Source organism: Cottoperca gobio, chromosome 3 (assembly GCF_900634415.1).
Source record: "Cottoperca gobio chromosome 3, fCotGob3.1, whole genome shotgun sequence".
In the NCBI taxonomy this organism is placed as follows: Eukaryota; Metazoa; Chordata; class Actinopteri; order Perciformes; family Bovichtidae; genus Cottoperca; species Cottoperca gobio.
In genome coordinates, this window is record NC_041357.1 from 22,447,029 (window position 1) to 22,472,777 (window position 25,749).

The window sequence follows — 25,749 nt, forward strand, 5'->3', positions numbered from 1 at the left end:
AAGTAATCTTCCTTTATATTAATTCAAAGTAACTAAAAGCTTGATAAAATATATTTATATATATATATATATTTATATATATATATACACATATATATATATAAATATATATAATATATATATATATATATATATATATATACACATATATATATATACATATATATATATATATATATATATATATATATATATATGTATAATGTAAAAAATCTACAATAGAGTTACAGCTATAATATATATATATATGTTATATATTATATATATATATATATGGTCCAAAGCTATAAGATATATAATATTGCACATTTTTTACTATAGATTTAATAAGGGAGTGTGTAACAAATGACCAGAGGTGATGTTGAGTAAATGACCAAAGTGGTGACACTATGCTCAATCTTTATTGTGTTGGAGAGCTGATTAAATGTCTCTAATTGCCTGATCTCATAATGGCTGATGTCTCTCCTCTCTTTCAATGGACTGGCCACATTTTTCAGGAAATGAAAAAGCCAGTCCAGAAACTAAACACGACAGGGAGAGAGTTGCCTTGGCTACCAATAAAAAGGCCCCTTGGCCCCAACAGGGCTGATCTTAACCAAGCTCGTCTACTTCAGCTCCCCAAATCAGGTCCCATCACGTTTGTTTTGGACTGCCACTGTCACCATTTCTATGTCGTGAGTTCAGTTTGTCGGCAGGTAATTCAAGTAGATTTACAGCCACTGAATTTCAGAGTAAATACTGTAAAACAACATCCAAGCACAGGGAAGCTATATAGGATGCATTCAGCATGTAAAGCAAACAGAGAGAAACAGCCTGGTTGATGGTGGCTGGCTGTACAGGAAGAGATGGGCTCTGAGGTTTGATGGGGCAGAAGAAGGCTCATGCAGACGGCTGGCTGCTCCTTTTGACGGCGTGTCAGGGTTGGCTCGCAAGCTGCTCTGCCGCATCTGGGTGATGCAGTCATCATTGTGGCAGGCCTGTCAGAACAAACTGGTGCGCTGGAGACAGATACAGATTTAGTGGCTGGATGGGGAGTATGCAACACATGCACCAGCCTAACATCGAATATGTTCCCCAAACTGGCAAGCTGGTGGCAAGTTAATGACAGGAACGACCAGTGACATCATATAAAAACATGATTACGCTCCACTAAAGACATCTGAGTGACTTCATAGATCAAACAGACAGGGTGATGACTTAAAGCACTAACACACTGGCTACTGGCATTACTTTAAACAGGAGCCTCGGTAACAGAATAAAAGTCCGCCTCTATAATTTAAATGGAAAAATTTCACCACAAAAGTGATACAGCATAAATAAACATTAGTCTCTCACACACACAGGAACACACAGGAAGAAGATGAGACAGAGAGAAGAGAGAGGGCTCAGGCATTGCCAAGAGGGGCTTTGCATTGCATCACCAATGCAGTATTTTTATTTGTGATGTATTCAAATGAATTGACAGTCTCAGTGGGAGAATAATGTGTAATCATTAGCAAAGGGTTTGCAAATTATTTATGCAATGTAAACCAGGATAATTTACCTCCACTTGTTTTTCTTATACAGCCATTAACGAGTTACTTGGAAACCAATAAATGTCACAATCGCTTTCACTTAATTAAAACAATAGCTATCATATTACAAGGTAAGATGTCAGTCATACCACAGACTTATGCACACAGCAATTTACAGCTAAAGCGTTATGATAGAGGGTGACACAAATAAGAGCTATTAAACTGTCAGCTAGTAGAGGCTGGATCACATTACTGAAATTAGCTAAGATGCATTATTATAAACAATGCAGTCCTCTCTTAACACATACATACAACATTGATAAACCCACATGAATGCACACAGAATGGAGAACGCAGTTTAAAAAAGAGAGAAATGAAGATACATTTACAGCCATATCTTACATTTTTTTAATAAAAAGGCAGGCCTGTCTGTATTTTAGAGATTGATCATTTGTTTTTCTGATTGTTTAAGAGTCTAAAAGTGCCTTTAATATCATTGTATTGTGTTTCCAATGCTGTGCTGTCCATCACCCACATGGCCAATGCACTCCACAACTCCAGAAGTCTTATTTGGAACCACATCAGAGCCCAGTATTTGATTAACGATGTGACATCCTCTCATGTCCTTTGTGCTGGCAGGATATTCCAATCTGTCCAACTCAGAGTGTAATTACAAATGTAGTAATGCAGTACAACAGGGCACACGTTCTTTTTTTTTGCAAACTAAGGGCCGAGGCAATGTCACTGAATCGAGAAAGCATTCTTACTCCTCACTTACAAATACCTACAGTAGCAAAATTAAAGAATGAACAACAATGAAATTGGCAAACAAGTTAAATGCTCAGCGGTGCACCTCACTGAGCACACTGTCAAAGTTCCGCGCTGCTAGTATTTATGGCACACGACATATCCACAGGCAACACTGACATCTGCTGGTTTAACACAAGGAATCATTTTTTTAAACTTTCAACATTTTCTTGCCTTTTATCAAATGTATTAGACATTTCCCAATCCTTAAAAAAATAATATATATATATATATATATATATATATATATATATATATATATATATATTGCAATTATCTCTATTTCAGACATTTACACTTGCAAAGCCCACCATCCCAATACTCATTCCTGCAGCCCTCTAATTTCCATTTAACATGTATCAATTAAGTTGTGTTACACACGTATCAGCGGGACTAATTTATTTATGAACCTGTTATTTGTAATCATTGATCAGGACGTTCTCCATTAGGAAACTAATGATATGCAGAGGTAAAACATTCCCTAATTATTGTGTTTAGTCTAATTGATGCTGTTTGCTTCCGCAAGAGGGTTCAGAGGAGAGCTGACTGCTGCCCCGTTGGCCACATTAATAGACATGCCAGCAAAATCCTAGAAGATTAACTTGGAATGAGATTTATTGAGACTTTGTTTTATTACAGCACTGAACACAGTCTGCGTAAAATGGTATACTCCTACAGTACCAATTACAGAACCAGTTCTGTCTCATTTGGCAAAGACAGTATCTGCAATATAATTACAACAAACTGGTATATTTAAGTTAAAATAGCAAAGCAGGGACACATGTAGCCCCAATCAAGGCAGTCATGTCTACTATGTTTTGTTTTTTGAGCTACAGTACAATATGTTAAGTAATGCTATATCACCACCTGCTGAAAATGTCCTTTTAGGGCTCTCACATCGCTCCAGTCGCAATACTTAGCCAGAGGTTCAAATGCAAGAGATGGTTTGAGCTACTCTTGAAATGATTTATTTTGAAAACCAAAACATGGCACTTGTTCTTGTCAGAACTAGATGTGTCTTTTGCTTCAGAAAATGCAAAGAGGCATAGACATGGTATTTATTTTGTACTATGGTCTAAACATAGTTCAAATTAAAGCTGTATATTGTATGACAACCTTTTGATTATACCATAGAACATATTTCTGGGGTCAACAACACTCACCAGACAACTGTCTATAACTACATGTATATAAGAAGACTAAACAACAGGTAATGTTTTTGTGAAGTTGGTCATATGTATGTAATGTGTTTTCATTGATATACACAAACCTTTCAAATGTGTGAAACAAGTCAAATTTAAAATTGAAGCTGTTAATATTCACCAACAAGAGGATCGTTTAATGTTTGATTCATTTATTTGAATTAACTCACCAACCAAATCAAAACAGGTTCAATTTCAGTTTTGTCAGCTACATTAAAGCAGCTCTTCCACTTTAAATAACCTGGGCTGGAACAAACCAAACCTCCCGGCCTGTACATAGTGTGGCGCCAACAATTCTTGCATTGTTATTTGTTGACCAGTAGAGGGCAGTGTTGAATGAATTTGAGCCCATTCAAGATCTAAAGCTCCATCTTCAGGAAGTGAGCTGTCTCTCTGACTATAATGAAATATAGGGCAACAAGGTTGTTCATTTTCTGAAATAAAAAATTCTCAAAACATAAACTTGAAAACTATCTCTGGTACTGACATGAGTACCGTACGCTATAATTGAGCTAAAATGTAAATATGATCAAGCTGTTCAGAGACAGTAAAGCATTTAAGCACCAGATGGAAGCAAACATATTTGCTTTCAAAATTGTAACAGTAATTTATTATATTACTGCATAGTCACAATGAGTGTATGAATCAAGGCGACATTTGGGAAAGAATCATATACAAACAAACCATATTAAAAGGTGCAGAACAGTAAGTGTACTGTCAAGAAACAAAATTATTTCAAATTGTTTGTCCGTCATACAGAAGATGAATGAATAACTGGGGTCAGTTATTATTATTATTATTATTATTATTATTATTATTATTATTATTATTATTATTATTATTATTATTATTATACTGCAGTCAATCCAGATATACAGTATAACAAGAAAAGGTCATCAACGTTCAAACTACATCTGCAGAAGTTTACATACAAAATGGTCAATAAAACGCATTGTTTTTAAGCAAAAGTATAAGCTTTGGAATCCAACTGTATCAGGAATGCAGAGAGCAGCTTTTATAAAACAATTCATACAATGTCACAACTCTTCACCGTTTTAGATGAATATTGCTTCGGCAACATTTGGTTGAAAACATATCAACAATTATTAACATTGCCTGCGTATTACCGCAGCCTGTTTGCTGACCATCAAGCATGTCACCACGTGGATTCGTCTTGGGTACATTTCTGCATCAGAGCTTCCAATGATTCTCGGAATCATTTGGCGAGTGAGAGGGGAGTGTGCTGTGTTTTAACTTATTGTTTTGGGCCATTAGCCTGAGCTTTTATCTCCACCCGCTGCTGCCTCTCAGCCTGTCTGTCCAAGGTGGGGCTAAGGCCCCTAAGTGCTGCAGAGGGCAAGCGAGAAACCCCATTCACTGTCAGAGCTCCACTGTCTATTGGGCAGATATAGTCCGCAGATTCATCAGGTTTCCTTTTTCTCAGGTGACTGAATTGTGTGAAGCCCAGCTTCTTTGGCTGAAAACACACACAAAAAAGTCCAATTCATTAATAAATCATTTAGATTTGATACTGATTGAATCACAGAACATTTTGATTCTTCGATTGTGCTCTTACCTTTACTTTAGCAGTGGTAGTGAGGGGCACATGTCCTGTGGCATTGCCATACTCTCGCTTCTCCTGCGTGGCCTGATGCCCCACCAGGGCAGAGAAGGCAGTGGCGAGGTGGCGGCGGAGCAAAGTCTTCTGTGGAGGAATATTTAACAGCAGGGCCAAAGTCTCTGAGCTGAAGCGAGGCTCCAGGATCTATGGAAGAGCATATTAACAGTAGTAGACAGCTGCACATTTAGGTCTGCAAGCTTGTCATGTAAGCGTGTGAAAAATGTGCAGAAAAGCTCAAAATCCACAGTACTTACAATCAGCCCTCCATGAACGCCACTGCCCCGTAGATTAGGAGCGTACTCAGCTAGATCCACAGCTCTCAGCCACTCCATCACACGATGGTTCGACCACTGCACCACCTCTGAGGGAGAGGGCTGTTTCTGACGGAGTAAAACAAATTCTTATTATACAGTATGAAAAGAAAAATGCTCTGTGTTTGAAAGCATTTGATGTCTCTATGTCACCATCTGGAGGCCAACTGATGTAACTACACTTATTGGCCATCTAAGAGCAGAATTGACATAACATAACATAAATATACAGCATAGAACTTGTAAAACTACTAAATACAACACACCCCTGGCACAACCCACAATTTCAACTTCCACTTACTCCCTTCCATCTTTGCTTACCTCTTCCCCTGGCCGACGTCGTAGACAGTTGGGGTTGAACTTGTTGGCATGAAGGACATGGATGGCACATTTAACACTGAGATGATGAAGCTGGCTGGTGACCTTCAGAGTCAAGAGGTCATTCTGAGTGAACAGTAAAAAGAACATCAATGAATTGTATGCAAAAGTATACAAATACATACCATTTTTTAGTGCCTCCACTTTATTATAAAAGTAGGATTAAGTCTTACCACTGTGAGGTATTGTATCATTCGACCATCCACCCGGGCTTCATGGAAGTGGTCTTTATACTGAGGCAAACCAATATCATCCAACCAGCCTAAATGGGTGAAAATCAGACATTTATTCACTTCACTTACCAAACTTATGAATGCTGAATCATCATCATCATCATCATCATCATCATCATCATCATCGCCTGTCAGAACATGTTCACTGTAATACAGTTCCTGTTATTGAATGCTGGCCATATTTGCATCTTTTCCAAATAGATTTACATCCCACACATTGCATGTCTTTGTTTGGTGTGTCCCACTCTCTATTTGTAGATCTGATTCAAATGAGAACATGCAACTCGAGAAGCTGAAAATATTCCATGTAGAAAGAGTCTTACGGGTGACCCAGATGTAGTCCAGCTCTGATGATTTCTCTATAACTTTAGTGGTGAATGCCTTCAGGGCGAGATGTAACTTCTTCCTGTGCAGTGGATTCTTCATACCCATCTCCTGAAGTCAGAAAGGACTGTTTGTCACAATAAAACTAAAGATTGATTGTTTATCTATACACCATGCACTTTATTTTAACCTTTTTAAATGTCCAATTTATCCTTGAATATGTTTTTCTCTCATCTAATACCTAAATACTGTATATCAGTAAAGGCATAATCAATGAGTTTTAAAATTCAAGATATTGATAGTGTTCATTTTAAAGTGCCGTTAACTATCCTGTTTTATTCTCTGACCTTCTCAAAGTCCTGAGGTGTGGCAGACAGCAGCGTCTGTCCATTGTCAACCCACTGCCTGGTGAGATTGACATACTGGCCCAGTCCATAGTCCTCCAGCCAGCCACATACCTGCTCCTTGGTCCACTGGCTGAATGGAACATTCATATCACTGAAAAAAAAAAAAAAAAAAACGCAATTCAGATAAATAACTGATGAATTTATTGCAAGTATTTAAAACAATCTATGTACAGCATACATTAAAAAAAATATGCTAAAAAAAAGTCTCGGTGACGTGGACCGATACAAAACCTTTAAACTTTCGATATGAGAGTTCTGTTCTACCAGGAGAGTCACACTGAGCTTTACCGTGCTGAGTCATAAGATTCGGGGGTCCTGGTCAGTCTTGGTCCTGCTGTCGCACGCAGTCCCCCTCTTCTAAACTGACCGGCATCTGGATCGGCTGCCTGGAGCCCTCCTGATTGGGTTCTTCGAAGTCTGTATGGGTGAGGGTAAACATCATTCTCGAAGTACAACCATAATAGATTAATAGGCACAGTCAGTATATTCATACCATTGTTAAAAATAATATAAGATGTAAGATGAAGGTGATAATGGAAATACTTTAAGTTACTGCAGTCTTTTATTACTGAAATTCAATAACAGTAATCATTTAACACTCGACATCTTTGTACAGTGTCATTTTCAGTAATTGTATTGTTTTTACTTGGTATGTGTGATTGTAGGGTAAGAAGAAATTAATGTATTAATGTTATTTATACACAATTGAATATATTCTATACAAACCATATGGTATTTAAGTGCATAAGTACATATGTATATATGCATACTTTATTTAGATCTATTTAATGTTTGGTCTTCCTTTTTTTGCTCTACTTGGGGAACATTTGTGTTGGTGCGTTGTTGATGTATCACTGTATTTCCCACACTCACTTCCCCCAGAGCCTCTTAAAGCTCCTGTTATTCTTGATGTATTCTGCTGAGCCCACAGCTCGTTGGCCAGCCTGTGTGTTCGCTCCAGAATGAACGGAAGAATTATCGCTTGAATTGCTGTCATCAACTTTCTCCAGCTTTCCTGTAAAAGGTTACAAAAACTGCAGTCAGTTTAATAATCCTAAATACAATTATGGATTCAAAGTGTACGTATGTACTGTGGAGGGGAACTTAGATGCAACATTTCTTGGATGCATTTGATTAGTTAAGTTAAAAATGGCAGTTTGCTGATAACATATAACTGTAATCTTGCCAAATAATAATACTAGGAACTGCAAAAAAAATCTTGATGATGATGATGATGAGGATTGAGTACAAAGCAGTACGATGTAATTATTTTTTTTCTTTGCACACCAAACAGAACATTTAAAGCAAAGTAGTGCACATGTGGCAGTGGCCTTTTCACAATGCTCTATTCAGGAGAGGGAGCGCAGGTTACAGACCATTGAGTTCAGCAAATAATTCACTGGTTAATGTTCCGTGAAAAAGAAGGAGTTCAAGCTAAATTTTACAAGGTGTGATCTTTATGTTACGGGCTGCAGTCAGTCAGAACGCAGCAGAGAGAAATCCGGGTGGGGCTCAAGTTAAAACAGGTCAGTGAAGCTGAGGAAGGGTGGATCTGAGATGAATGTGGTCAATCAGAGCTGGGAGAGAGAGAGGGTGTGTTTGGTAAGAAAGTCTATCCCATGAGCCATCTGCTCTGTCAGGAGCCTCTGCAATTAAATGTGATCAAAGGTGCAGCGGTCGTCTAGTCGAAGGAGAGTGGTTTGCTCCAAATATGAATTCTGCCTTTGCTCATGGGAGTTACTGGCCTCGCGACTATTCCCCAGAAAAAAAGGAAGTCTGAGCCTACATCACGGATTATTACTGAACACTATCCATCATGTAGAGGCTGAGTTAATATTGCTGGATTTACTTTGGCTGGAGTCTCCATCTTCGCTCCCATCTGGAGACCTTTGACTGTGGACTTCACTGCTGCTGTCTCCGTTCTCGTTCTGCTCCGACAGAGAGGAATTCACAGGCAGAGTCTGACTTCTGGTGTCATGCGCACCACTCTGGATAAAGCACACACAGATACAAATAAAAAAAGAAAGAAAGTAACTGTAAAGAGACGTACAAAACCCTGTAGAAAATGAGCTCCTGCATCAATCATGTAAGAAACAGTAGCGTGTAGAAGAATTAAGGATCGGAAGCATCCAGGACTGATTATATACTTTAAAGGTTAATGACAAATTATTGGAACAATACATTTGTGTGAGGATTACAAAATACCTTTGACAAAGGTCCATTTGTTAGGTCATTCATGCTACTGGATAAAGTCTGCGGTTCTGTTCTGAGAAGATGAAAACACAATAATCTCAGTAAAATCCTATTTAAGAGGTGTCGGAGACGTCCATTAACAAAATGTTGCTTCGTTACCTGGAATCGCTGTCCCTCTGGGCCGATGATACAGATGTGTGTTGGGAGGAAGAACTGCTTGTAGAAACCTGTCATGGGTGAAATAAAACAATTCCAAATCATGTTCACGAGAACAAAAAGACTTTAACTCGTAGCTGAAATAGTTTGTACCCACTTCAGACTTTCCATCCACAGATTTAGCACTGGCAGAGTCAGTATTCTTCATCAGTACATGCTCTTCTTCCTCACTGCTGCTTGACGCCGTCCTACCATTTGACAATGAACGAACAGCAGGTGGAGCTACAGTAACAGAGAAGAAGAAATACTTTGTCCTCAACTCAAGCAGTGGGCAAACGTTTCTGTTAAGGAGGGGAAGAGTGGTGGCTTTCATTATGCTCATACATTTTTGCGAACATAATAGAAAATGCCACAAGGGAAGGATAAAGGAGTGAATAAGCTGATTACCTTGCCTTGTGGGGTGAGTGACCTCTCTGAATTGCCTGCACTGATTCAGGAGCAGAGTGAGCTCTTCAATGCGTCGGTCCTGAAGAAAACCCAATTTAGATGTTTAACTAAGGTTTGGAAAAACACATATGGACAATCTGCTTTACTCTATTACTGACCAATACACCACACATCCAATGTCTCTCTTTCAACATATGGCCTTTACATCAAAGTAGTGGATAGGGAGGGGATTGACACAGGCCTGGATGGAAATCTTAGTTGTGGTAACCAGCTGCGTGCAGTGTGTATTTTTTGAAGTGGTGCCCATGCCTGGTTTTGTCATGGTTCTCTTAATGCAGCTCACTCCAAAATTAGGCTTGGCAGATCGAGGCCTACTTAAGTGTGGCTTTGCCTGAAATGGCTCGCCTTGGGGTGTGTGCACGTGTGTGTCCTCAGTGAGCCACATGTAGGCTCTCATCTGCGAGTCTTTAAAGTCCGAGAGTCTCTTTGAGGGAAAATACAAAAGCCCCTCTGTACTAATATATGGTTGGGGGGGGGGGGGGGGGGCGGCGCCTCTGAGAAATGACAACATCTAAAAACAGTTACCTTTTAACCTTTTAAACAGCATGATGATAGCAAGTGTATATGCAGGCCAGTAAGACACTTTACCTTGTAGTAAACTGTTGACAACACACATGCTGCTTTATACTGCATAATCACACACAGCTGTGTTGACCAGAAGGAGAAAGGATAGCTTTCCACATCACTGGAAACTTACCTTTTCATCATTGGCAGTCACCAGTGATTTCATTCCACTCCTAAGCCTCTGCAGCTCCTGATCTATTGAGAAACCCCAAACTCATTAGTAATATGTAAAGGCAGCTGCTCATGTCATATATATATTAGCTTTTTGTATAGAAACACAGCGACATGTGGTTATTTAGAAAGAAAGGAAAGGCAAAAACACATGCAAACATGAGTTATTCCTCACTAGAGTGCCATGTATTTTTAGATTCACCCAAGACTTTTTTTTAATCTACCAATCATAGCTTTAGCCATGTCAGCTTTTACATATTTGGGCCCACAGACCACCGACACTTGCTTTGTAACTATTACAGGCACACAGGCCAACATTGCTGGTGAGTGACAGTGATTATACTAAGCAAGTACCCCAGAGATGTGTTGGACAGACCAAATAGGAAGAAAAAACAAGACGCTCTTATGCTCTCATGAATCAATAGAGACAATACAAAAGCCAAAGTGAAGAGAGATAGTGCATCAAGTCATTTTTAAAAAGCAGTTGGTGATTGTCAGAGCTACCTCTCAGAGCAGATGGAAACAAAATATGTCATTAAGTAAGCGAGAGAGAGAGAGAGAGAGAGAGAGAGAGAGAGAGAGAGAGAGAGAGAGAGAGAGAGAGAGAAAGACAAAAAGAGAGAGAGACAAAACGAGAGAGAGAGATGAGACAGTTTAGCCAACATAGATTTTTCCCACGGCTGTTACTACAAGTTAACTACAAATGAACTGTGTCACCTATCTGTAACTGTGTCAGAGTGAGAGGCTGTTGTTGGCAGGTTGGTCGAGGGCTTGAGTCTGAGAGCTTTGCTTACCTCTCTCCGGGCTCTCGAGGGATAGAGAGGGTCTGGCCTGTAGCTGAGTGTGCAAGCTCTCGATCTCGGTGTTCTTACAAAGCAGAAGCTGCTGAAGGCTGCTGATCTCTGCCTGTGGATAACACACAGTGAGGAATCTTAGCGCTGAGGACATGCACTGCTAATGCTAATGCTGTCTGTTTAAACATGCACGGCTAGTGTGGAAGCTCTTTCACATTCACACAAACAAGACTTGTATCTAAGGGCCTCCACATGTTTCCACTTGAAACTAACATTTTGTAAGCATTTTTTTCCCACCATTACGTTATTCATGTAAATAAAACCAGTAAACCAAAACACACCAGGATACCGGTAGACATTGAATCTGAGGACGCAACATGCGATATGAGTCACTCTTTCTTCTTTTAAAATGTAGTGCGTTAATAAAGTAGCGTCTCCCAGTATCCCGGTGTGCGTTGGAATTTTTATTTCTTTTTTGTTAACTTTTGTTTATCCTGCAGCAGCTGGCACCCAGCAGAGAAGCACTGCTGTGCACTGGGTATCTTCAGATGTTTAAATGCATATAAAACACCCAGAATAAAGCACAGAAACGACCAAATATAGAAACCAAATATTTGGCCAATACTGTCTGGAGTTTTTAGTTTGTATTGAAATAAGTTATATGAGTATAGAGAAAAACAGATGGTATAAGGTTAAGTTCAGGCTAATCTATTTAACAGTGTGTTCTGTCTTTGTTTTGTTTAGAAGTGGAAGTTAGAAAATACTTGTGTTGCCTCATATTCTCCTCGTCCCGAGTTTATATAGCTTAGTTTCTGCCATATATGGACAAATATTTGAGGGTGCATTAAGATTTTCCAAGCTTGATTAAAAAAAAACTGTTTTCAACAACCCAGGTGGACCTCCTTTGAGAACTACCAAACTGAAGGTATGTGGATAATTCCAACCTTCCCATGTAACCCTAACGCCAATCCAAATCTAATATGTTGTGACTTTAGGTTGACCAGGCAACCCGTATATGAATGAGGTAGTAAAATCAAACTACTGTTTGAGTGTGAGGGTAGAACTGCACAATGAAATGTATCTAAAACAGAAAGACAGAGAGACATTGTACCAGAAGGGAAACGCAGCAGGAAAAACTGAGAAGGAGATGATAAAATAATGGGAATAATAATGATTTCTATCAAAGGTTGAGAGCACTGCTCAAGGAAGTCTCAGTAGTTAAGGCTGGGGGATCATGCCAATGTATACAAGTAGGGCATTAAAAAAGGACTACATCATCATTAAATCTATTTCTACAGGACTTGAAAATAGAAGGTGAAACAGTTCTCAGACCTCTTAAGAAAACATAGGTGACTCACTTAACTGGCTAGAAAATGGGATTGGACAGCATTAAGGAAAGAATGGACAGTTAGCAGTGGAATTTGGGCACTGATGTTGTATTGCAAAGTCTGGACACCATGAAAATCAGAACTTTCTGTTACCTTTGTTGCTTTGAGTTTCTTCTCGTACTGTAACTTCTGATCCTCCAGGTGCTCCACTTTGTCCTTAAGAATCCGGAGCTCTTTAAGTAAGCCCTAAAACAGAACGTGTGCGAACATTTAGCTTGTGCAAGTATTCAGATGGAGTTAGTAAATCTGCCCATTGTTCTGCCAGAACACACAGTGTTAAATATTACATGAAAAGCACCTATTAGTGGTGTCACACACTGATGCAATATCTGATAAAGCAGATTAGATCGGGCAAGTTGCTCGGTGACATTCAGCGCCGCTGGGGATATTTAGTGAGTGCTTGTTTCATTTGCATCTGAAGCTAAGGATTACACACGCTAAAGTGAGACAACCCATGCTGAACACAAGTCATGCAGGCAGGCTGTGCCTACACTTTCTTCTCCACAGTGGTACAGCTGCTCTGAGCTACCCTCTTCCAGGCTGTCCGTGTCCCCATCAGGCCCTCCTGGAGCCTCTTCTAGTCTGTGCATCACCCCTGACGTTCTGTCACAAGATGGCCTGGGGTTTGAGCTCTCGCTCTCAGTGGACTCAGTGGGGCACGCCACTGGAGAGCTGCTCTCAGCTGGGATCTCCAAGGCCCTTTTTCTCCTGAATCTTGTTATTGATCTCCTCTTGAAACCTACACATCTGCTCCTGCAACTCACTAATGAAATTCACTACAGTCTGACAGATGTAGTGGGGGGAAAAGAAAATTGAAAGAAATGTTTAGAAAGAGAAGAGGAAATACTACATGTGTGTGTGTGTGTGTGTGTGTGTGTGTGTGTGTGTGTGTGTGTGTGTGTGTGTGTGTGTGTGTGTGTGTGTGTGTGTGTGTGTGTGTGTTGTGTGTGAATACAAGGTTATATAAGTTATACGTTTTTTCTCTCCCCTCAACTCAAGTCTGCAGAAACTGATATTTTAAATCCTGAGAACGTGTGGATTTGGTCTTGAGCCTGATTACATAAATATGCTTGTGAGCCTGTATTAGAAACACAAATTCTTTGCTGGTCCCCATATACAGACACGGTGGGCCAGTTAGTCTCATCTGGTCTAGGTAAACACATATTATTTTGTATTTGTTCATGAACCTGAACCCTTGCTTTGATCATGACTGTATTTACATTATGCAATGTCATATTTCTGTTACCATTTTAGGTAGTTTTGCACTGATTAATTGCAAGAGGGGTGAGTAGGTTTGCCATCTTTTAAAGGTGATCCGTTCGCATGTTCCTTCAGAAAGAGTGTAAACAACAGCCGAGGTATGCCTGGACTGTGGACAGAGGAAGTCTCACTTGGGCTCCGGTACAGCGGATATGACAGATGATATGGAGTGCCTGCGTGGCTAAATTTAACTGTAAGCTTACTGGCTCCCCAGCAAGGAGGCTTCCGCATGTAGTGCGCGCGTGTGTGTGTGCTCATACATGCTTATGTGTGGAGATGTTTGTGTAGTAGAGGCCGCATGTGGAAGGCCAATAAAGTGTTCAAAGCAGATTTTTTTTTTCTATTCTCCTGAAGTCCAAGCAGCTGTTGTAGAAAGTTTGGTTTGTGAAAGCAGGATTAAGAACTGCTGAAAGACTGCTGTCTACTAAATCGCATGTACAATATGCTGTTACTTTCTGCTTAGAAATACAAACCAAATCCCTCCCTATAAACTCCTATAAACTATTAACCTTTTTTTTCATATACGTTATTTCTATGTTTTTGGGAGCATGCCTCCAGTTCCTTTTTTTCAGAATGGCCAAGTAAACCTTTACCCACCACCAAGAACAGAACTCTCTGGGCTGAAGCCTTCACACATTCATATGTGGCCTGTCATCTATTATGCCAGCTCTGCTATGCAGGTACTCTTTTAAACTGAGGACACAAAGGCTCTTTGACCAGCAGTGTTTTGGAAGTAACTACATACATTACAGTATCCTGTCTGCTTTCCCTGCTTCCCCTTTCTTCAATTCATATGGTCACTGAATGCCTGCTGGTAACCTAACACATCGGTCTTAAGCAAATACATGATTCAGTTGAAACTGACAAAAATGTAAATCCATTGGAGACTTTTTTCCTGTGGACTTTGCCCAGGAACACCAGAGCCAGGGCTTGGGAGAATGTTTCCCTCCATCCGCCCAGAAAGTGTTTATGATCTTCCATGAAATCAGCAGCTGACTTCAAGGCTTGATCCATCAGAACACAAGGCACATTTTTGTGTGTAACCTTGATTTAAATTTCCGACGACTGAAGTAAAACAGAAGTTACTGAGGATTTTAGCTTAACTAAGTCCTCCGTGAAACAGGCTGGAAGGTCATTTGGATGTGAAGCATTCACATTCATTTATGTGTAAAATTATAGTCAGAGGGAAGAAATTACTTAGCCTTACTTTTCTACTAATTAAAGAAAAGTCCAACTGGTGCTTCATAACATGGCAACCTTATTTTATACATACACAACCAAACCTACAGGCTGTATTGTACATTAAAACTAAAATACAATACAAAAAATGGGCATATTTGGCCCTGTGAGAAGCCCTACCTCTGCTTTGTGCTGCCTTTCTGCCCCATGGCTCTGTTTTCCCTCCATGTCTGCCAGTTTCAGTTTCAGGTAGGACACCTCCCCCATAAGACTCAGCTTCTGGTTCTCCAGTGACGTCCTATGCAGGAGCTCCTGTCATCAACAACATACAGCAAGAGCATGAGGCAACACAAACAGACACACAGATACATACAAACATACATGAATACATAATCCCTTTCAATGATACACAGCACTCAGTACTTACTGAAGAAAAGACACATTAAGTATGAGGTACAGCAAGCTTCCAGTTCTGTAATGACAGTCCCCCCCAGACAAACCCACTGGTTTCAGACGCTGTTTGAGCGGCTAAATATACACAACCCATGACCACTATTTATAATGCCTATTTCACAGCTCACTCAAAGTACACAGCAGAGGGGGAGAGAGAGTGAGAGCGAAAGATACCAAAAGCATGCAAAACATTCATAGAAAGAACATTAAAATAACTTTGACAGGTGCATTTTCCTGTCACTGCTAACTGCTGCCAATCAAACTTGGTGCGGAGGGAGACTTTGGGTCTACTATACAGTACTATGACTCTCTGTCCCGAACAACTGTCAGCCTTGAGAGTTAAGCTAGGCTGTGAGGACAGATGTATTACTAATTTGGTTGATGTCAAGCAGGTGCTAAATCATTTAAAGTCAAGAAATGAGCATCGAAGAAAGGCAAACAGTATATATTGATATAGCCATTTAAACTCTGGGTTCGGAAAATATCTGGGCTTCTTCTGGAGTGTACACATGGAAAATATTAAAGCTTTGTCACCAGGAAGAGATTTACGGCTCAGGTCCAAAGCCTCATAATGACCATGTCTCTAAGAAGCCAGCCCTAGCTGCCCTTTGATACACTGCACACATACAGCACTGTACGTAGAAGTAGACACTGAGTGTTAAGTTCACAACTCATCAGATAGTTAAAAGACACATTCCTGGCGTTCATAAAATTAGACAGAATAGGTTAAAACTGTCTACTTCACAAGAGCAGCATTACAAGTAGGAGATTCTCAGTAATACCTGGTTCATCTTACTCCAGTGTCTGTCTGCAGCAAAGGAAGAGGAAGTGTATTTCCCTTCATGGACGCAATAGTTTCAGAAGATTACAGTTTCATACATCCATTCCATTCACTGCCCTTCGTGGTGTTTAGCAGAGTCTCTGTTGTAGATTTCAAGTCAAAAGCAAACAACTGAAAGTTGCATCCACACACTTCTAACTCTTAAAGGAGCACCACCCCTATTCCCTCCCATCTCTCCACCTTTTTCAGCCGTTCCTCCCTTACTCGTTTGACGCTCTTTCCTTTCCTCTGTTTATGTGTGTACGTGTGTGTGTGTGTGTGTGTGTGTGTGTGTGTATGTGTGAGAGAGAGAGAGAGAGAGACAGAGAGAGACAGAGAGAGGAGAGAGAGAGAGAGAGAGCGAGAGAGAGAGAGAGAGAGAGAGAGAGAGAGAGAGAGAGAGAGAGCGAGAAGAGAGAGAGAGGGAGAGAGAGCATGCAGGGTCTTGGTGGTTACAGGTTGGGGGTGTGGCTAATGGTCCTGTAATCACCTGCCCAGACAGAGCAGTCTGGCTCCGCATAGAGTAGAAAAACACTCTGAGACACTGCTGTGGAATGAGTCTGTGCGTCCTAAATATTTTGGTTGTCAAGGTAATCTGCAGCCAGAAACACTGGAATCTTAGCAAGGAATTTGTTCCCAGGAAGCTGAACTCATCCCAAGTTACATTCTCCAGTTTATGAGAGAAGTTTGGATCTGCAACAGTCAGATTTAAAAGATAGATGGACAGTCTGCAGCCATGTCACGTCGCAAATAAATGGAAGAACAATATTGATGTAAAAGCGCTGGATGTCTCCAGATCGTAGTCAGAGTTTCCTGATTTTGGTCCAGTAATAGATCAAGCATTTGGAATTGAGAAAGTTGTAATGTAAGATGTTTTTTTTGTTACACGAGATGAGTAAAGCTGTGTACCTGCTGTAGCATCTCCTCTGTGGAGTTGAGTTTGTGCTGATGCTCCACCAAAGAATTCTGTAGATCGTTGATCTTGGCCCCCTGAGCTTCCACCTGGTCCGTCAGCACACTCACCTGTGTGTTTTTGCATGTGGACAAAAAGTAAGCAGAGATCAGGAATGTTGTTTTTTATACCAAAACTTGACAATAAAACAGTTTCGCCATCATTTAGTTTCACATTTTATCACATAATTGCAGCCTGAGTTTAGCAAAATGATTTAAGTCTCAGAACCTCCCTTTTACTTTCTCACAGTGCACATTAATACCAGCTATATTCATTGAATTACTGTGCGCAATTTGTGTTGAAATGTCTACATCTGTGCCAGATTAAACAGTGCAAACAGGTCCTTTACAAGAAATGAATAATCCTTTGTGCCTCAGTCGGTGCTTGCAACACTTCAGTGGCGCCAGCGATGACAGCAGAACGCAGGTTAGCTGTAAATCTTGCAGAGAAACTATTAAGGCCACATAATAGCTAATCACATGCTAATAGGCCGATCCGACCAGCCAAGTGGAGCAGATTTTCTAAAAGAATGTTTTATGTGAGGCCTGAAGAAACAAACAGGGCACCTGCTCTCACACACACACACCTACATGCTACAGCACATGGTAGTGCTAGCCTCAGCCTGTCTGAGACACGCACTTGTTCAGCAGTCTCACAGCTACTCACACCTACATATCTAGACAAAGTCATCAGGCAAAACAAGACATTCTAGTGTAACCACAGTACCAAACCCAGCTTTATAACTGTTGCTTCACCTATGCAATAGAAATACAGCAATGACGCAACGTTTACAACACAACACTCTGATCCACCTTTGCCCTTCCTTCCCTCGTCTCGCTCCTCTAACGCTGTTATGTGATATGGGCACTGTTTACAATCAGTTCCCACCAACAGTGTGGTGTCATATGTCCTCTTTTATTTCAGCAGACTCTTTATAAACAAATGTACAGGCATGCTTTAAGTAAAAAAAAAAGTGTAAGGGTTATATACATCTTACACAAAAAGAGACAGACAGAGATCATATTGTTTTGTAATTTGAATGTTAGGAGTGGCACATCTCACCTGCAGAATTAGCGACTCTTTGTCTCCTTCCAGACGTGATAACCGCTCCTGGTAGGACTCACTATTGCCAGATGAATGGAGGTTTACCTTCAGAATAAAAGTCAGCTATTAAGTTCAGTAAGTACACTGTTAAATACGGGACAGTTGCCCAGTGTGTCGGATTTGGTTTTCTTCATTGAGGTTGCAGTCTCAGATGTGTACCTCCAGATGTACATACACACACAACTTTCAGCCTCAATGGAGCTCATGGACAATTCAGAGCCATCAGTGCGCAAAGGAAGCAAAGTGCAACCCAATAGGCTCATATTTCCCAGAAATCCAGGCTTTCAACCACAACCATGGAAACATTATGTAGTCCAGCATCCATCATCCTGAGCCAGCAAGTGGTTTGCAATAATTTTAAAATACCATTAAGCCTTTAATATACTTACTTTGCATCAGACTTTAAAAACACTGAGAACATCTGTTTTAGCTGTATAATACTCGAATGTACAGTTTGCATACGTTAAGTAATATTACAGATATTCTTTCACATTACTTTGTGTGATCAATAGCACTTGTGTCCTGCACAGTCCCTCTTCGAGACCCTTGACATTTTGTCTTAATTCAGTATTTGGCAATAATTGATTCTGGCATACTTTAAATTGTGAACAGCTTTAACTGTGTGCTTAATTATTTTCAAACAGTTTTTCAGCCAACTTTTAAAGTTTTCCCACGACTGTAACTACAGACATATCTCCTTACTTTACTTTACTTTCTTTTATTTCCAAAAATCTTGGGGAATGCACAAGTGCTTCACAACTTGGGCTTTAATAATGTGCATCATTTCTAGTGAGGTTTATTGTAACTGACTTACCATACTAATGATCCTAAATATTGTAATTCAATCCTAAATAGTAGTCCATATCCTATGTGAAACTTCACAATTGTATGTTTACAGTGAGGTGTTGATTCTACTCAACATATTGTTTTTAGAGTTTTTCATGTGGTTAAACTGATATGAAGAAGAAGTAATTAAAGCATGTTGTATTGAAATGCATTACATAGTACAGGTGTTTCTATTTTTCTCATAATAAATAGAGTGTGTTTTAATTTTTACACATTTTTCTTACTTATTTACTATTTCAAAATATTCAAAACATTGACATGAAGATGAGTCATATCTGTGGAATAGGGGAAAATCCGCTATTTTGCCTGTGTATTATCAAGTAATATCCAATGTGTCCTCGATATATCCTGAATCTGTGGCTCAAAATTGAACATAATAATAATTGACAAGTACATGCATGAAAATGCTTCCTCTATGCATTCAACATTCACTAAGAATTATAACCTAATGGAGGCAGTGAGGACTAATGCATTCTTAATGGTAGCAAGATGGTATGTGCTGTCTAAACACTCCCTATAGGATTCAAGTGGCAGGAAATGATCTCAGCTGACATGCATATCCATTTATCTTTCACCTCAAACACTTAAACCTTATAACCCGTTTGGCAGCATTCAACAATTCACCCATGTAGTGATTTACTTACTATCCAACCTAAAACTAGACATGTAGCACATAATAGCTGGTGTTGGAATTTGTTAGCTGCTTCTTTTCTTACATTAACTTTTAGCTTCGAGTGCATGTGTTGCATATTCTGCAGCGCACCTCTTCAACTCACAATCAAAACTTCTCCTCCTCCCAAATGATCTACCATGGCAACATAAAGGCAACATCACTGCACGACCTAAATAAACAACAATATCCTTTGTGCAAACTTTGGTGCAGTAAAACGGTATGGAGAGCAGACATGCAAGTGGATAATGTCTTACCTTCCTAAGCCAGGAAAAATGTTTGTAGAAGTCAATATCATACTCCATCGTGCAGGCCCATTGTACCGTGAGTCTGGCTCTTATTAATGTAAGATACTAACAGAATTGAGAAAGTGCTAAAAAAGCATCAAGGAGGATGAACTGATACCAAAAATCCACAGTAAGAAAAAACAATGGCTCTTAACTGTGCTGCACTCCTGATCTCCCTGAATCCAACTCTCCTCCTTTTACAAACCCTCCATATTGCAGTTGTAGTTGGGAGAGCAGAGAGGACCTCAGTCCGTGTGGTTTGGAGTCTGGGCAGCCAGAGACTTTTAGAGCTGAGGCGAATAACTCAAACTATGCCAGTTGGCTGTACTCCCTTTCTTTCTTCTCTTCACTTTTTTCTACATCGTTTTAACTCCCCCATTGGCTTTCTCCTGCTTACTCTCTCAAGCACACTCAAACTGTTTCACTATTTCTGCTGCACCTCATGTACTCTCATCTTTTTCTGTCCTCCCTTTCTTTGTCCTGTACCTCCTTCTGTCTGTCTCTAGCCCTGTCTCGCTCCGTCTGGAGTACCTTTCGGTCTAGCTGTTTTGCGGGGCTTCCTAAAGGGGCACAGGGGAGAGGAAACTTTCTGCAGCACATGCTTGTCAGATGTGGAGCAGCGCAAAAAGTCAGTAAAGGCCACGCAGAAGGGGAGGAGAAGGAGGAGGAGGTGGAGGAGACGGGAACATGAGTGTAAAGTTGAAAATATCCAATTTAAATAGAGTAAAAGAGGGCAAATACTGCTGGTGGCTAATCTAGATGAGACAAACAAACAAGTGTTAGTGAAAAGTGAGGACAGGAGTAATGCAGGGGATAAGAATAAAGGAAATAAGGCAGTGAAAGAAAAGGCAACTGCTTGTACTTTAAAACAGAAGCTCTGGATCTCATTACCGGTGCAGTTTTCAATAGATCCAGCTTCCTGCTAACTACGTCTGAGCAGACAGGAAAAAAGCCCTCCAGATGTTGATGGCAAGGATCAAAGACCACCATATCACGCAACTAATAAAACCCGTGGACTCATGGAGTATAAAGCATATAGTAGCCTTTATGCCTTTGCACAACAGGGCTGAACAAAGTGGAGCCCGCAGGCCAAAGTTTGCCCAACATAAGGTTACATTTTGTCCACCAGGTCAAACAGGTAAATTACAATATTATAAATCTATGCTATTTAATATTTTTAAAATTCTTTTTATTTTTAATTAGTGACACTTTGCGCAGGAAGTCAGTTCGGCGTGAGTGAGGTAAGAAAAAAATAGAGAGGAAGAGACGGGCACACGGATAGAAGGTATTTCATATTAGGGAACCTAGGATCCTAGTACCATTTTGCATCTTAACAATACAATATAATAGTGTAATAGACATCCCTGCCTTTCTTTGATTTGATTTGATTTTGGATATTTCAGATTGGATGTTATATAATGCTCTTCTGGTCTGTCCTCCATCTCTGTGTGAGTGTTGAGGGCCTTCAGAGGGGAGTGGCGCAGCACTCACCTTATCTCTGTCCAGCCATTTTAGTATAACGTGTGCTGTATCAGTGGAGACTTGTTTCCTAAGTGATTCCTGTTCTTGCTCACTCCCCTGCCCCTCCAGCACTGTCCTAAGGGCCTCAGTCAGCTGGAGAGCCTTGATGGCAGGGTCCACGACTGGGTGAAGGGTCAACTGTGAGGTACACTCTGAGGCTTGGTAACCCTGGTCACCCAACCGCATCAGAGTACTGAACAGCCCTTCATCCATTTTGCCTAAAGGAAAGAAGAACAGGAAATCAACACAACAGAAACTGAGTACACAGCTGATTAAGAGTTGAGTGGCAAGCTGCAGTACAATAAGGATAGTTCTTAAAATTGGCCTCTTGAGGGCACTGTTGTGCCCCAATGTGGCTCACTGTATGTAAATAGAATCAAATGGCTGTACACTGTGGGTTCTGAAATCCACAAATTAGAGGTTTAACTTGTAGATTACTGTAATGATCATCTCTAAGTCGCAGAAGAACTTTTCATATACGCCATCTGAAGTTGAATCAAAGGTAATGTAAAGCAGTCAGGACACAATGTGGACAAATGCAGTTTCTTAATGTATTTTTGGGGGACAGTGTGTGATTATTAGTTATTAGCTTTTGTGTAGTTTGTCATTAGAGTGTGCTAATGGCTGCACTGTCACCTCTAATAATAGAACGTTGTCTTCTGACCCTTTGTAAAAACACTAACAGACTAATCAGGTTGTGACAAACAGCACTGACTAAAATGTATCACCTCTGCTAGAAAATACAGAAGTGAAAACACAGAAAGTAACTCGGAATGTATGCAATTAATGCGCAGTGAGATTTGCAAGCTCGTGGTGAAGCAATAAAAGTACAAAGGCGTTTAATGAGTGAGTGCCTGATTGCAGAATATAAAGGAGAAAGATTACAGAAAACTCATTGAATCAGAAACAAGCACACTTCTATTTCAGTCAAACCTCTGAAACAAACTGACCTCTCATCCTCAGCAAATGCTTTACCAACTTGTTTCTTTTCTAGCACTTGTTTTTAACTTATCCGTCATAACTTTAAAAAAAAAAATGTTCATATGTGAAAATAATGTGGGTAGCGCCGGTTTTATGGAGGCCTGCAATTACAAACTTGGCAGTGTGTATTAAAAGGTCTGATAATGAAACAGAAAATCTTACCAGCAATAATGTCATCCATTTGCTCCAAGGCAGCCTCCAACACGTGGCTGGCATTTGAGGCCATGGCAACAAACTGTCTTTTAAAGCAGCCCGAGTAGATCCTCATTGACTGGTAGGAAGAAGAGTGTTAGCCGGTAGAATGGGGAGATTCTATCTTCAAAAGATAGACAGAGCGTCGCAGACTACTCCCCTTTCTTGTCGCACTTAGATCCTTTTACAACGAAGCTACAACAGCTGTCCTGACATCTGACTGACTTCCATGTAAATAACCTCCTGAATGTGGCTTTTGGGTTTAAACTCCCCTCTCATTTTGTTTTTGTTTTCCACATGAGGCCAGAGCTCATATTTAGAATAGTCTTCTTTTTTTGTTGTTTCTTTAAGTGTTCATTGTTTGTTGTATACACTTTCGTTTCCACATCAACTATATGTGTGAATGAATTTTGACCAGTTAGAGCAAAAAACAAAGTGAAAGAAGTGAACCGTATATTTAGATCAAAACCAACAGTTTTGGTGGAGCCACAGAGGTCGCATCCGCACATTGGACCATAGTTACCCCGATTTTGATTGACGTTGATGACAGAGGACACACTTCATAATGAGCGGTCGCACCCATAAGAGCTTCGGGTTTTGTGAAATTGAATTCATTGATTTTATATGAGTCATTGTTTTGAGTTGCATAATATAAATACATTTAAATATTTTTACATATTTTACCGTGGAAGTAAGAATAAAAGTACGGAGAATTAGTCAATATCAATCACAGTGAAAGAAATGCAGTTTCCTTTCTTTTATTCTTTAAAACATTAATCCAACAGTTAGCATCATTCATTGTCTTCTGGAAGGGTCTGCACAACTGCCACAAAGATTATCCCTGACCTACTGTTGCTACTTATTTAGAGCTTGAGAGTTATTTACTTTACTGGTTTAGTTGGTTAAGCACATATAGTACCTGCTATTTATCATCTTTCCTTTCATATTTGGTTTAAAGTCATAAACTGTGTGTATACAGTATGGCCAACAGGGTGCATCACTAGTCAAGAAAAAAAACATATCTTCATACAAAGATATTTCTTACACAGTAAGGTCAAATATAACCTAACTATCCTGCTGAAACAATGACAAATATATGGACTAAATGTATACAGAAAGGTTTATTTGAGGAATACACTGCATGTGTTTGAATGTTTGACACACATTTCATACGGAGATAAAATGTGAGAAAGCCGACAACTACTTTTCATTTTCTCCTTTTTGAGGATATTGAATGCACATTTTCCCTCAATGTTAGATCTTCATTGAGAATGTGCATATATTTAATAAATAAATTACAGTATTTTTTAAAACAAGTTTCATTTAAGAGATGTTTATTATCTATTCACCTAGATCAGGGGTTCTCAATGGGGGACAGAGAACGTCGGGGGGCGCTGGAAGCAATATGTTTGAAAGGGGGGCGTTTATGTGTTTTTGGGGGGCATTTGCTTTATAGGCTCTGCTAGGTTGTTAAATCTGAGATTTGAAAAAAAGAGCGAGGCAAAGTCCTTGTATGTGTAAATTTACTTGGCAATAAACCAAATTCTGAATTGATTCTGTGTTCAGGCAACTGTTGTTTTTAGACTTTTATTTTGCTGAGCGATAAAGTGTTGCTTAAAAGCATGAATGTTTTTCCAAGGATACACCATGAACGCTGTGCTATTGACGTGATTACAGATTTACAAGAGGGGTGTTCCGCTGACGGGCTTGGCGCTCCCCGCGGGACCCTTTTATAGAGCATTTGGACCTGAACAAACAATTAAGAGTCATATTTATAAGTATTCACATATAGAAAACGTTTTCTAATTGTTAAAACTTAATGGTAAAAATCTACCGCTCTGGTCAGGACTTGGACCCGCAGCAGACAGCAGTAGTAGCAGAGCTAACATCTGCATCACTGGTGCTGGATTTTTTGCACCTTGTAGTGCTCTTCTCTCCTTTCCTCCGCTCTGTCTCTGACTGGAAGTGTATGTGCGCATGTGTGTGTGTGTGTGTGTGTGTGTGTCTGTGTGTGTGTGTGTGTGTGTGTCTGTGTCTGTGTGTGTCGGGAGCGGAGCCCCGCCCTTCGTGAGACACGCAGTAGACACTGAAAGTGCACATACATAAGTTAGATAAATAACATAAGTGTTAGTTTATTTAATAAAAGAGCACGTGTTCAATGTGACAAGTGAGATTTGATGTTATACAGTAGGGGTCACTAACTGGCGGACCGCGGTCCGAGTCCGGACCCAGACACCGACCTACCCGGACCCGGACCTATAATCAATAAATTATTGAGGGATTTTCAATTTTGACGGGGCGCTTCTATTTTAACCGGCACTGCTTTTCTCGTATTTACGGCACTGGTTTAGCGGTTCAGGAAACTCACAGACCAATTGCATTTGAGTTAAGCCATCCCATGTGATAGTACTCAGCCAATCAAATCTGTGCATTCCAGGCGGCAAACATTGCGACTCTGAATACAGACAGATGAGAGGCGAGAGGCGAGAGACAGACGGAAAGACGAGTTTAGAGATACAGGGAGAGAAGACGGAGAGAGGGAGAGAAACACAGACGAAGAGACGAGTGAGTGGCAGAGAGGGAGAGAACAATAACTACTCATGGCGCTCTCCAAGAAGAGAAAAGTCAACAGAGCTTTTAACCCAGAATGGACTCATTCATGTTCATCCTTCCCACTGGGAACACAACACCAGCGTCTCATATGCTCAGAGACCGTGGTGCTCATTAGAAGTGGTGATGTGAAACGCCACTATCAGACAAAGCCCAACGTTTTTGGCCAAACAAACCCACTCAAGTCTGAACTGAGGGCACAGAAAATAAGCACTCAGAGCCCAATGTGATTTTGATTTGTGACAAAATAAAGCAAATAGGCCACCTGTCAGCATCATCAGCCACAGAGAACTGTTTAACCCAG

The 25,749-nt window shown here is 40.2% G+C and overlaps 1 protein-coding gene across 1 annotated transcript; it reads right to left on the reverse strand.

Annotated features, from left to right (window-relative positions):
- Positions 1-3,658: 3,658 nt before the first annotated feature.
- Positions 3,659-22,908, reverse strand: ppfibp2a (PPFIA binding protein 2a). Its single transcript, XM_029428532.1, is given in 24 exon segments — positions 3,659-5,000; positions 5,100-5,288; positions 5,399-5,524; positions 5,777-5,899; positions 6,007-6,095; positions 6,390-6,501; positions 6,738-6,888; positions 7,086-7,214; positions 7,671-7,812; positions 8,647-8,785; positions 9,003-9,063; positions 9,150-9,217; positions 9,304-9,428; positions 9,594-9,672; positions 10,351-10,412; positions 11,183-11,294; positions 12,664-12,756; positions 13,062-13,268; positions 13,270-13,353; positions 15,190-15,321; positions 17,192-17,305; positions 18,297-18,383; positions 21,633-21,880; positions 22,806-22,908. Coding segments are annotated over 24 exon segments (2,958 nt in total). The 5' UTR covers positions 22,870-22,908; the 3' UTR covers positions 3,659-4,778.
- Positions 22,909-25,749: the final 2,841 nt, after the last annotated feature.